General features: G+C 41.1%; 1 protein-coding gene across 14 annotated transcripts in view; it reads right to left on the bottom strand.

Moving 5' to 3' along the window:
* PCDH15 (protocadherin related 15) overlaps positions 1–14,593 on the bottom strand; it is a 1,260,230-nt gene that overhangs the window by 475,596 nt on the left and 770,041 nt on the right. For all 14 annotated transcript variants that reach the window (XR_015241496.1, XM_086679475.1, XM_086679485.1 and 11 more), the window contains one exon: positions 4,172–4,291. Coding sequence is in view for 13 of the 14 variants with exons in the window: in XM_086679475.1 (XP_086535601.1) it covers positions 4,172–4,291 (120 nt within the window). In the remaining variant the exon portion in view is untranslated. The remainder of the gene's footprint in view (positions 1–4,171; positions 4,292–14,593) is intronic.

The following is a 14,593-nucleotide window of genomic DNA, read 5'->3' as shown; positions in this document are numbered from 1 at the left end:
GGGAGGGGAGGGGCGATCAGAAAGGAGAAAGCCAGGAAGGGAGAGGACAAAATCCCACTTAGAAAGGGTGTTCAGGTCTGTAGGTGAACTCCATGCCACACCTGCATGAGGGAGACTATAATAGATGGACTAAGGAAAAATGTATACTAAATTGAGATTTGAGCTACCCCCCAGAGTTTTTTAACTTAAATCCAACCATGTTCTCTGGTAGATTAAAAACAAACAAAAAAATCTTTTCAGAGGAATATGATAGAATTAAAAGTCTCTCCAGAACATCACATTCACAATGTCCAGGAGAGGGTTGAAAACAACTTGACCAATGATGAACGGGGAAATGTGATCCCTTTTCAAAAGAGGGAGATGGGGCGCCTGGGTGGCGCAGTTGGTTAAGCGTCCGACTTCAGCCAGGTCACGATCTCGCGGTCCGTGAGAGTTCGAGCCCCGCGTCAGGCTCTGGGCTGATGGCTCAGAGCCTGGAGTCTGTTTCCGATTCTGTGTCTCCCTCTCTCTCTGCCCCTCCCCCGTTCATGCTCTGTCTCTCTCTATCCCAAAAATAAATAAACGTTGAAAAAAAAAAAAAAAAGAGGGAGAAAGTCAGGAAAGGCCAATGTCAGGACAAGTAGACACAGATTTTAAAGCAGCTATTTTAACCATGTCTGTGCTCAGAGATGTAAAAAAATGCTCACCACGAGGGAAAACAAGAGAAATCTTAGCAAAGAAATGTAAACTTAAAAATATTGGGGCGCCTGGGTGGCTCAGTTGGTTAAGCATCCAGCTCTTCATTTCAGCTCAGGTCATGATCTCATGGTTCATGGGTTCAAGCCCCACATCGGGCCCTGTGCTGACAGCACGGAGCCTGCTTGGGATTCTGTCTCTGTCCCTCCCCTGCTTGCTCTCTATCTCTCTCTCTCTCTCAAAAAAAAAAAAAAAAACAAACAAAAAACAAATAAACATTAAAAAAATAAAAATAAAAATGTAGAAAATTTAGGCCTGAGGATTATACTAGCTGGAAAAGAAGAAAAAAGAAACAGACCACTTGACACATTGGACAGATTCATTTGGAAACCAGAACCCCTGCTGTCATATTTCTATTTCTTCAGAGAGAAGGGAAATCTAGATTTGAATGTGAAATTTCATGGTTTTTAGATATTGGCTCAAAAAGTATTTAAATTAAAATGTGGCCAAACAAAATGTTTGTGAATTGAATGAAACTCCAGGTCATTAATTTGTGATTTCTGCTAGTGATTAACATAGCGTCAGTTGGAAGACAGACAAATGAAAACCCTGAGAGTTTTAATTAGAACAAACCAGTCTACACTTTTACCATTACCATACCCTGTGGGACTAACATGAAAGAAATCATGACTGTGGCTACAAAAGCCAGAGGTGCCACGTTTTCAGGTTAAATCTATTTGTAATACAATGTTGTTCTGAAATGGAGAAATCAGTATTGGAATATTATGGTGTGAAGTTTATGGGTTATCTCTGTAAGGATATGGCTGGGTCAATGCTTTCTCCCCCCGATAACCCTAAGGTAAGTGCTCGTGTGGTGTCTGATTCTTTTGTCTCACTGAATTAGGCCCATGGCCAGAGGATGTCTTTATTTATTCCACAGTAGTGCTACCTGGCTCAAGTACGTTCTTCTCATTCTGTAATTTGGACACTGCATGTGGCTGATGGGCTTACCCAAACTACAAGTAGTAAAAGGTACATATTATATGTTTGACGGTGAGCTCACAAATCCCTGAAAGGGGGGAAGACTGCAGAAGGAATTACTGCGTGGGTAACAAGGAGTTTCGGCCTCACAAAACTTCTAAAAGACGGCTCCTAAGTAATGCATTTTTTGTCTCACACTATTTCTAAACCTTGGATAGTTTTTTTTTTTTTTAATGTTTATTTATTTTTGAAAAAGACAGAGAGAGACAGAGTGTGAGTGGGGGAAGGGCAGAGAGAGAGGGAGACATGGAATCTGAAGCAGCCTCCAGGCTCTGAGCTGCCAGCACAGAGCCCAACGTGGGGCTTGAACCCACGAACTGTGAGATCATGGCCTGAGCTGAAGTTGGACGCTTAACCAACTGAGCCACCCAGACGCCCCAGGATAGGTTTGTTTTTAATGCAGTGTGATAATCCTTTCCCTAAAATCCATGGCCTGGCTGTTCCATTTTTACAGCTTGAAGAATACAAGTTAGGAAACAGCCTTCATAAAATGTAAGCTAGAAACACAACACACACATACGATTAATTCTTTCAAAAACCTAAATAGTAAGAAAGACAAACAGTTCAAACATGGGGCGTGAAGTAGCTGCCTGTTCCTACTGTTAAGGGAAAGCATTTCTCTTGTCCTTTTTTCCTCAGTTCCCTCTTTGATAGTTTCCACTCGATTTTTTGAGCAGACCTTCCTACTTACTGTCCTTCTCTTTTGCATTCTCATTACTTCCCCACTTCTCTGTCTCATTGCCTCTGCCTGCAAACACGTGGAGACATACATGTCAGGGGGTGAGACAAACACACAAAAACCATCCAGTCCCTTCTTAGACCCTGCTATGCCCAGGGGATTTTCTGTTTTCCATTTTTGTTCCCCTAATGTTTACAAAAGTTTAGCATGAGGACTAAACCATTTTATCAGGATGCAGTGGAGACAGGGTGGAGCCCATGCTGACCTGAACCCGGTCCTGACTCCAGGGCTCAGAGGCACCAAGCAGAGCTGGCCAGCCACACACCTTCGAGCCCAGCTCCCTCCTACCCACCAACTGAGCTTCCAGAAGGATACAGCTGGAGGGGGCTATGCTGAGAGAAACAAGTCAGAGAAAGACAGATATCATGATTTCACTCAGGTGGAGTGAAACCAATAACAGACCTGGGAGGCAAACCAATAACAGACCCTTAAATACAGAGAACAAACTGAGGGTTGATGGGGGGGAGGGGGCTGTTGGGTGGGGAGGATGGGCATTAAGGAAGGAACTTGTTGGGATGAGCACTGGGTGTCCTAAGTTAACTAACTTGAGAATAAAAAAAAAAAAGAAAAGAAAAGAAAATGAGACTGTGCTTTCACGACTCAGAGTTCTGAGGGTAGATTTGGGAGGTAAGTCCTGTCGGCCATTCTTGGTCTCTACAAGCTCAATGTTTTTGTTTGTTTTCATGTTTGTTTAAAGCTTATATGCCAAAACCATAATTTAAAAGTAAAGACAGAACATTAACTTCCACACCTTTCTTTTTCCCAATATTAAACATAAAGGAGAAGTAGTCACTGAGAAAATTCACTTCAGAAGTGCTGTGGGGCAGCCACGGTGCCCTGACAACCCGTCTGGGCTGAGAGGAGGAGGAAGACAGAGGGCGGTCATGCCAGCCCAGGCTCAGGTGGCCTTTATCAGCGTGCTCTCTCACGTACCAGAGTGGGGGAAACACTCTCACAGCCCCATGGGAGACGTGGTGCAGAAATCCCACGGTCTAATAAAAACATAAGTAATTAATCTTTAAAAAGACAAACGTGGGGCACCTGGGTGGCTCAGTCGGTTAAGCGTCCGACTTCAGCTTAGGTCATGATCTTGCGGTTGGTGAGTTCCAGCCCCGTGTCGGGCGCTGTGCTGACAGCTTGGAGCCTGGAACCTGCTTCAGACTCTCTCTCTTCCTCTTTCTCTCTGCTCCTCCCCCACTCACACTCTGCATCTCTCTCTCTAAAAAATAAATAAGCATAAAAAAGCCAGTGTGTCTGGCTCACATTCTGTCCTTTCTCTCTCTCTCTCTCTCTCTCTCAAAAGTAAGTATTAAAAAAACCATCTTTGTCCCTTGTCTTCCTGAGGCCTCACTGGTGGAGAAGGGGCAGTGATGTCACTTTGTAAGAGCCACAAAGCACACGCATCACACTGGTGACGTCATCCCCGGTGGTTTATTTACGATGCTTAGGAGTCTGCACACATAATGGAAATGAGGTGACCATGGCATATTACACCTATAAATATTTTTAAATTGTTATTTCCCAAGCCCACAAAGCCTTTCTAAAAGTTTTAGAAGTATACCACAAATAGTTAAAAGACTGTAATTCTGGGATGGCTGGTAACAGCAGGAGGACACTAACATGGCTGGAGGAGCTAAGGGTTGTGACAATATGGTAAGTGCCAGCTGCAGTAAACATCCCTCAGAGAGTCCACAGTGCAGGTGGGGGCTGACATACCGGGTCCTCCGGATTGTACTGGATGACGTATTCTATCTGCCCATTTGGTCCATCATCTATGTCTGTAGCTCCGTTGTCTCCTGAAAACCCTGTAAATATGGTGGTGCCGACCGGAGTGAGCTGAAAGTAAAACAAGAAAGACACGGTCACTTCTCATTCATCCAGGGCACAGCAGAAGTGTCCCAGCACCCACCCAGCCTCTTGTCACACAAAGGAACACAGGAGGCAGCTGTCCACCGCCAGAGACCCGACGCGTTTCAAGACGACACTTGCAAGCCTTACGTGGGAGTTCTCGCAAAGGCTGCAATTTCCATCATCACGGTCCCTGCTTTGGGTGGGAAATAAAAGGCCCCCGTTCAGCGGGAGCACTTGTGGACCAATCGATCACCGTCAGCATCTTAGGCCCTGTGGAGAAAACGTATCTGCCGTTCCTCCTTAAATAAAAAACCTCGATGCATTAGGTCATCGACAAGCTGGAATTTAAATTGTACGAAGGAGCTGGCGACTTTACGTTAAAATCAAAAACCAGTTCAGAGACACCAACGAAACGACACGCCTGTGGAAATCTGAGGACGAGAGGCCGGGGACAGTGGTGCCTGGCCCGTCAGAGGAGGGAGAGGGCTGACGGCTTCTTCTGTCCTTGCAGGGTGTTGGCAACACTGCCGTGTGTTTTCATTTTGGATGAAACCCGGGGATTCGCTGTTATTCTCCATGACCTGTGGGGTACCTCTGTACGGGGAGTGCATTCCTATGCCCAGACCTTCCAGTCCTCAGGTTTTCGCTGGAATCCTACCCATTACTTACATTTCTTTTTTTTTTTTTTTTTTTTTTTAATTTTTTTTTTTTCAACGTTTATTTATTTTTGGGACAGAGAGAGACAGAGCATGAACGGGGGAGGGGCAGAGAGAGAGGGAGACACAGAATCGGAAACAGGCTCCAGGCTCTGAGCCATCGGCCCAGAGCCCGACGCGGGGCTCGAACTCACGGACCGCGAGATCGTGACCTGGCTGAAGTCGGACGCTTAACCCACTGCGCCACCCAGGCGCCCCTCCATTACTTACATTTCAACTTAACTAGGTATCACCTGCTCCCAGACGGCACCCAACAGAGCATTCTCTGATGGGCATCTGAGTCGGGAGACCTTCTTGCTGTGCTGGCATTTATTACTTTATCTCCTTCATCGCCGCACTGAAATAATGTGTAAATGAATTTTGTCAATAAACAGACCTCTTTGCCTCTACAGAGCAGAGGCTTTTACTTTTTTTTTATTTTTATTTTTAGATATGTCTTGGTAGTTGTTCAATGGGATTCTCTCAATGGAGAAATTGTATCAGAGATTGAGAGAAAAAAAGGGAGTTAACTCATTTATTTCTGTTTTCAGTGGGTACGGATCCAAATCTGTATGGGGATCCACAGGTCACGGAAATGAGAGAAGCCTGATGGCCTTGGGGGTGAACGGAGAGGCACATACATTCTGTGAACTGGTAGCTGCAACTCAGCCCCAACAAATTCTTCCCATAATGGAATATGGTCTTCTAATATTCTCATTTTATACGAAATGTCTTGGTCCTAAGGTTGGCAATAGATTCTAGAGAATTGAACTATGAATTAGAGGGGCCAAACAGAATATACTCATGGTAGACAGGGTCCCTCATGTCCCAAAGCCACGGGCACAGCATCCCTACTGAGGGGAAGGAACAGGAGGTCGAGGAACTGGGCCCATGTGCCCGATGTTGGAGACCCTCACACCAGCGAGTGGGCTGGTGGCCGGGGAGCGAGAGCTACACAGCGAGTATGTTCTGGAACAATCACAGCCTTCGTGTGTCATCAGCCCTGCCAGCCCAGTCAGTACGCACTGAGGACAACGTGCCAGAACACTGATTGCTTGTACCAATTCACTATTACTAAAACCAATTAGTTTTTATTTTTTAACACGTTTTTTAATGTTATTTATTTATTTTGTGTGTGTGTGTGTGTGTGTGTGTGAGAGAGAGAGAGAGAAAGAGAGAGAGGACACAAGCAGGAGAGGGGCAGAAAGAGAGGGAGACAGAGAATCCCAAGCAGGCTCCCTGATGTTAGCACAGAGCCTGATGCGGGGCTCAGACCCACAGACTGTGAGATCATGTCCTGAGCTAAACCCAAGACTCAGACACTTAACTGACTGTGCCACCCAGGTGCCCCAGTGTTTTTAAACTGAAGGAAGAAGTTTGAACACAATCAGTTAATTAGTCACCTGTACATTATGAAACATGGTGACTTCAACCCACGGCGCCACATCAAAGTTATTTAGAAGTAAAACAAACAAAAAAGTAAAACAAACAAGAGAAAAACCTTAGGACTCTCTCACCTGATAATGTAACAAGTTATCTAACATTCAGTGCATTTTTACTATACAGTGACATTATTTTCTTTTGGAAATTTTACATTATGTAGACAGGTTGACAGTTTTTCCATGCTGGTTTAATAATAGAAATTCAAGTTGACTAGATGTAAAGTTTGAAGTATTATCTATCCACGTAGAAAAAAAAAGCAAAAACAAAAACAAAACAAAAACACCTAACCTCACATTGGAATCTCAGAATCCAAGATGCAAATGAATCCTCCCTGATGATTCGTGTAAGTGATGGGATGGCAGTTTTATATGAAAAGAACTATTTTTAGTCAATAAAGCATAATATTCTCTAAATCTCAACATTATCTATTACCCAGACTTTTCAAGATTGAGTTTCTAGAAATAAATATTCTATATAGTATTTGTTTGGAATGGATGATTTGAAGGATGTTACTTCTTACTATGCAATATTTGCAAATTCAAAGACCCTAACCATGAAAAGATCTGTATCTTTCTCCACCTGTCCAAATGTTTTTGAAACTCAAAAAAGGCAACACAAAACTGCTATGGTGCTTTAATGTACTACGGCCAATTAATATTTTTCCTCTTCCTCACTAACATGTTTCCTTTAGATGTAAACATCACTGGGCTTCTTGTGGCTCAGTTGGTTGAGCATCCAACTCTTGATTTTGGCTCAGGTTATGATCCCAGGGGGTTCTGGAATCTAGCTCTGTGTCACGTTTCATGCTGAGCATAGATCCTACTTGGGATTCTGTCTCTCTCCCTCCCTCTGCCCCTCTCCTGCTCACTCTCTCTCATGCAAAACTAAATACATAAAATTTAAAATACAAAAATAAAAATTTATAAGGAGGTATAATTTTTAATAGCTAGTCATTCGAAATAAACCCCACGTTATTTTATTGGTTGCCTTTATAAAAATACATTCAGTGACAAAGTCCAACAAAGACGGTTGTTAGACTACATGTAAAAGGAGTTACTATGCATTTGTTTATGGTGGTAATTTGAGGTTGGTCGAAAAAGTAATTTAATTTCAATCATGCTCGTTTTAGGACTTAAGATTATTTTGGGGTGCTGCACATACCTGGCCCCAGTAGAATTTATGTGACCATATATACTTTCATTAATTCCTTGAAATTACAAGTAGAAATATGATTATACAATAAATTCTACTAGTTTGTGTGTTTGGATGGAAAATAACAGAGAAACAGTTGCCTAGTTGTGTACATAGAGAATCAATCTTACCATTGCCATAATGACATCATACAAAAGTTATGAATGATCTCTATCTAAATAGAATCTTAAGCTCATTTAATTCATTTATTTTCATTTTTTCTCAATATAATGTATTGCTATTCATGTTTCTTGACATATTACTTAAAAATTTTTATTTAAATTCTAGTTATCTAGCATATAATGTAATATTGGTTTCAGGAATGGAATTTAGTGATTCATTACTTACATAAGCTCTTTTCTGTTTTTGAGAGAGAGCATGCACGTGCACAGAAGCAGGGCAGAGAGAGAGAGATAAAGAGAGAGAGAGAGAGAGAGAGAGAGAGAGAGAGAATATCCCAAGCAGACTCCAGGCTCAGCATGGATCTCGATGTGGGGCTCGATCCCGTGACCCAGGGATCATGACCTGAGCCAAAATCAACAGTTGGCTCTTCAACCTACTGAGCCACATAAGCTCTTTTTAAAAGGAGAATCAGTGCCTTGGAAATGGAATGGAAAGCATTATTATAACAGCAGCAGATTTCTGCACCACATTTGGTTCGGGTGCTGTCTGTGTTTGCAATTTCAGTAAGGATTAGAAAGACTTTCACTCCAACTTTGAAAATGTGGTATTTACTTGTTGAGAGCAAAGGACTCAGAAATATGCCACGTCATTCATTCAGCATTTGCATTGACTGGTGAGTTCTGTTCTCTTCCAAACTTGTATGTTCAGGCCAAAGATGTTGGCACATCTTCTCCTCATTTCCAAATTTCCCCCGCAGACACACAGCGGTAAAATGCAGCCTGCACACTTGTATCTGTGGTCTACTGCTCACATGGTTGGCCTGTTCAGATACAGGCAAGTGTTAGGAATGTTGAAAGCTAACATAAGAAAAACAGCTAAGAAAAAAGAAGGCACGGCATTCTGTGCTAATAAGCAAGGTCTGGAGAGACGAAGAGGTTCCAGTGAGAGAGTTCACTAGCTGCTAACAAGCAAAAGGGAGTTGGGACACACGACATGGTTTTAAACAATATAAGTTTTCAGCACAGATTTTGTTCATTATATCTATACCCAGCGGAAGAAAGCATATATCCATACACACACACACACATACACACACACACACACACACACACACTCCATAAATGTCAAACCACACAGTGGTGCTTTGTAAATTTCTGAATATGATGTAGGGGTTGAAACATGACAGGCTGTTTATTACAAAACTACATTGCCCTATACATTATTATTAACGGTTTTCAGGGCACATCTGCCATGCAGATGGGCATGTTCCGTGTTAACATTTCAGCAAGTCTCAGAAATATACATTTGGTTTTCTGAAGGGCATTCTATGCATGGGATGATCATTGGCTTGGGCAGCTGCCTGAGGGCGTCACTTACTTATTTAGTTCATATCTTTTCCCACAGATGATTTTACAGCTACTGGGAAATACAGAAAACGCACAGATACGTGCAAATGTAAAAGTTAACGAAAATCAAAGCAAGAATATTCAGTATTTCAAGAAGATGCATAAGATAAATTAGAATGTGAAAATAAAAATGAACAGTTCTCAGTTAACCGTCTGTGTATCTCATGATCCATGGTAGTGAAGCTAACCTAAACATTATGAACAGTGCTCCAAAGAGAGATTTGTCCTCACATGCAATCTTATTTGCAGTATTTCCCCACACAAGCATTGCATTCATGGTTTCATGTAAATAAAACTGATTCTCATTACCCATGGTAATCTTATTCTATAAAGTCATTGTGAACACTGAATTAACAAATACTGAGCCATTGCTTCTAGAGAGAACACAGGGTTATTACACCACTGGGGTGGGTGACACAAGTTTAGCTTCCTGCAAGGCTCTGGTCACAACACTTTCATCAACCAATCTATATATAACCTTGCTTCATGTGTGCTACTGTTTAAAGACGCCTTATTTAATATGTGTTTTTGAGTCACTACCACTTAGCTTACAGCCAGCAGCACCATAACTGATGTCTGAATAAAACTTGTCTAACACACATATTCTCTCCAGAAGGTACGTTACTGCCTTCTTGGCCTAGGAATGCTACACGGCATGGAAGCGCTACACTTGGGGGCCATCTTAAACAGCAAAGTCACCAACAGAGTGTACACAGGTGGAAACAATGTGGCACTAGTTAGACCACAAAAAAAGGATACTTGTTTATAGTGAGAGGTGAAACAATGGGCACAGTGTTACCTTGTTTGGCTTTAGTTAGAAGTGTCCACAGGGGGTGATCCTAATTCTTCATCCCTTTGTGCACGTTTGTGAATGACCACAGAAGTTTGGGCATTATTGAATTTGGACTCATAAATAAATTTGAGCAACTAGGCAAAGTTGCAATTACAGAATCAGTGGTAATGAAGATTGGCCGTACATGACAAGCAATACTAGTAACGTATTAGCAGCGTGACTAAAAGTCTCAATCTACCAGAAGCTGAGACAGGATTGTGTATCATCTCTGTGTCCACTTAGCTCGATGATCCCCATTCTTCTGAAATTGTTTCCTGCCTATGAATGTCAAAATTGGATTAAAGCCCTTATGAGGAACATTTTAGATCTGTATTTTCATTGTTTAATAAAAAATTAAATCAATGGAAAGATATGCTGTGTCAATAAATTTGTCTTATCAATAAGGTAAAGTTGTCAGTCCTTTACAAATTTATCAATAGATGTGGAAATTTGATTCTAAAATTTTAAGTTGTCTTAAAGAAGAACTAAGTTTGGGGGAGGCTGGGTGGCTCAGTCAGTTAATCATCTGACTCTTAATCTCAGCTCAGGTCTTGATCTCAGGGTTGTGAGTTCAAACCAAGCATTGGGCTACACGCTGGGTGTGAAGTCTACTTGAAAGAAAAAAAAAAAACAGAGGAAGAGGAAGAGGGAGGAGACGGAGGAGGAAGAGGAGAACTAAGTTGGAAGACTAACAATACCCAGTTTCTAGACTTTAATACAAATCTTAGATACTGAGATACTGTGGTATTGGCTTGAGAGTAAACAAATATACCAGTGGGGCAGTATATCATGTGCAAAAACAATCCCCATAGGTAGTTACATGATTCATGGAAAAAGACAACAGTGGTTGTGAACTCAATGATCTCTTCAATAAATGGTGATATGTTAATTAGAAATCCATATGGAGGGGGGGGCGCTGGGTGGCTCAGTTGGTTGAGCTTCCCACTCTTGATTTCAGTTCAGGTCATGATCCCAGGCTCCACACTTAGTGGAGGAGCCTGCTTAAGATTCTCTCCCCCCAACCCCCCCCCCCTTGCACTCTCTCTGTCTCAATAAATAAATAAATAAATTAATTAATTAATTAATTAAATCTTACAAAAAAGATACATATGGAAAAAATGATACCAATTCATACTTCACAGCCTACATAATACAAAATTCTGGAACATGTGAGTGGCTCAGTAGGTTGAGTGTCCCACTTTTGATTTTAGCCGGGTTATGTCTCAGGGTCGTGAGTTCAAGCCCTGCATTGGGCTCTGTGCTAGGAGTGAAGCCTACTTAAAATAAACACACCAAAACCACAAATCTAAGTTCCAGGTGGCCTTATGCACTGTGGATAGGAAGATAAATTTGTGCAGCCACTGTAGAAAATAGTAAGGAGGTTTCTAAAAATATTAGAAATAGAATTACCCTATGATCCAATAATACTACTTTGGGGTATTTATCCAAAAGTAATGAAAGCACTAACTCAAAGATAAATGCAACTCCATGTTCATTGCAGCAATATTTACAATAGCTAAGACACAGGAAAACCTAAGTGTCCATTGGTAGATAAATGGATAAAAAAATATGATATACAAATATACTCACACAATGGAGTAACATGCATCTTTTATGATACATATTATAGTAAAGTATGTGTGTGCATGTATATAGGTAAGCATATGTGCATATCTATATCTATGTCCACATCTATGACTATAACTGTATCTACGTATATATGTAAGAGAGAATCACTCAGCCATAGAAAAGAAGGGAACCTGGCCACTTGCACAACACAGATGGACTTGAGGGGAATGACATGAAATGAAGTAAGTATAAGAAAGCACCATGTAATCTCACTTATATGTGGAATCTAAAAAAACAAATAAACAAGAATCCTCAAACCCCCCCCCCCCACACACACACACAATGAATTCATAGGTACAGAGAGCAGACTGGTGGTTGCCAGAGGTATGGGTGTGGTGTGTGTGTTTTCACACCCTCCAGTTGAAGGCACTCAAAAGGTACAGAAGGTGCAAAGCTCGAGCCTTAAGAGAGGTAAGCCCGGGAGTGCAGTGCACAGAGTGATGACCACAACAGGGTGTTACATGTGTGAAACTTGCTGAGCAAGTAGATCTACAAAGTTCTCACCACACACAGAAAAACTCTAAGTCTATGTGTGATGACTGTTGCCTAGACCTACTGTGGTGACCATTCCAAATATGCATGTACCCCAAATCATTTTCAATGTTTTTATTTATTTTTTGGGACAGAGAGAGACAGAGCATGAACGGGGGAGGGGCAGAGAGAGAGGGAGACACAGAATCGGAAACAGGCTCCAGGCTCTAGGCTCTGAGCCATCAGCCCAGAGCCCGACGCAGGGCTCGAACTCCCGGACCGCGAGATCGTGACCTGGCTGAAGTCAGACGCTTAGCCGACTGCGCCACCCAGGCGCCCCACACCAAATCATTTCACTGTACGTCTGAGATTACTATATCATCTGCCGATTGTATCTACAAAAATATACATCACAAGGGTGAGGAGCCACTAAACTCTACACCTGAAACCAATTTTACGATGTATGTTAAATAACCAGAATTTAAATCAAAAATTGAAATAAAACCTGCAAATTATAAGATACAGTTTAGAAAACAAGATCCTATCTTCGAGATACTACAATCGGCAAATGTTAAATAAGAAATATGAAAAAAACCATGAAAACTATGGACAAATTGTACTACATTAAAAATAAGAACCCCTATCTATTACCACTAATAAGAAAGTAAAAATATAAAGAAAAAAGTGGTGGAGATCCTTTCAGTATGTATATGCAGCAAGGAAATTATGTTCGGAACATATAAAGAACTTCTACAATACAAGCAAATGACAGACGCTTGAATAGAAAATTCACAAAAAAGAGCGTAAGCTTGTGGCCAATAAACATATAAAAAGTGCAGACTTTCATTAGGCATCAGGAAATCCTAATTAAAACACCAATGGAACATGACTCAATGCCCACCAAACTGGCTAAAATTAGTACCAGTGAAAACACCAAGTTCTGTTCCTGAGGTACAGCAGGTTGATTTTGAAGAGGTGAGGGTCGGCCTCCATGTTCTAATGTACCCAGGGCGGTACCCGCCTCAGCACTCTGAATGGCCGTTGACTTATCTGCACCAGGGCCCGGACAGTCTTCTGGTGCTTTGATCATACTTCATGATCCTTTGAAGATAAGCTGTAGTGTTTGCAAGGTGTTAGAAATCCTTGCTCTCTCATTTATGTGGTCCTTGAAAATGGACCTATATTAAAATGATGAGCTGCTATCTTCTTGTCCCTGCACGGATTTTCAGGGTCTCCTCAATTACACTGGATGGTCTGAAGATTCTCTTCCATCACAGTCATCTCTCCAAATTAGAAGCCATTCATTCTTTGGTTGTTATTCTTCCTTTAACTTCCTCCTCAGATAAAATAATTGTATGATCTTTCTTGAAAGTCGCCCTGCCTTGGAAGTAACGTTTTAGAGCAGTGATCTATTTAAAAACCAAGAGAGCCTGTACAAACGGAGTGTCGTAATGAATTTGTACACGGCTTCACATTGTTGAGGACTTCAGCTTTTTCTCAGGATGACTAAATCACATAGTCTCTGAGTCTCTGCTTATGTATCGAAAGCTTATTATAATCACTGTTTCTGTGACAATTGCGTTGGTGTTATATTAACTCATTAATAGAATATTTGTCTTATTCAAACATTTATCCAAATCAAAGGTCTATGTGAAGTGTATCTTAAAACTTTCCAGAACTGCAAATAACACACATTCCTGAATTCAAACTCAGTGGAAGTTACCTTGCAAAGAAAAAAGAGTTAGAAAAACATTATGTATGTTCTTCATGTTCCCTTTAACATCATATTGTTTTTGCACCTGTGTGTAGAATCTGGATTCCCTATTTTGGTCATGAAAGCTACATAATTACTATTGAAAAGTGCTTCCTCTGAAGAAATCGTTAAAGGCAAATTCATGCAGATAAGTATCTTCAAAATAAGAGGATTTATTATTAGAGTGATAATTAACTCTATTCATCTTCACTAAAAACTAAAGCAAATTTAAGCAAGTAAGCTTAAATTGAATTTATGCGTGTTTATCTATACATACAAACACACAGAAGAATGTACATGTATGTGTATGACCTTGCTAAATTTGAAATTTCTTGAATAGCTGGATACTTGAATCCCTTAAAACAGCTGAAACCCATTTCCATGTTTAAAGTAGAGAATATATATTTTATGTGCTTCTTTCCTGTCCCTTAATCCCCTCTCTTTTTTCTTTTATTGCTTGTCTTCCTTTTCCCAGAGACAATGTGCCTAATTCCCTGGAGGAGGAAAACGGGGACCAGTGAAAGGAACTGAGGCTTAGTCTTCTCTGGGAGCTTTTGTGTGCTGTGAATTACATGCCAGTGCTGTCTATTCAAAGAAATTCTATGCATGGGCATGGCTCTGAAGGTCCAGTGGTTTTTTTATTCCCTGAATAGTTGAAGATACTTATCAAGTTTCCAATACATGAATGTTTCTTTTTTTTTTTTTTTTTAATTTTTTTTTCAACGTTTATTTATTTTCTTTGGG

Source organism: Puma concolor, chromosome D2, assembly GCF_028749965.1.
Source record: "Puma concolor isolate L17-30 chromosome D2, mPumCon1.1.hap2, whole genome shotgun sequence".
Taxonomy (NCBI): domain Eukaryota; kingdom Metazoa; phylum Chordata; class Mammalia; order Carnivora; family Felidae; genus Puma; species Puma concolor.
Note: the sequence above shows the minus strand (reverse complement) of the source record. Positions and strands in the feature narration are given on the sequence as shown.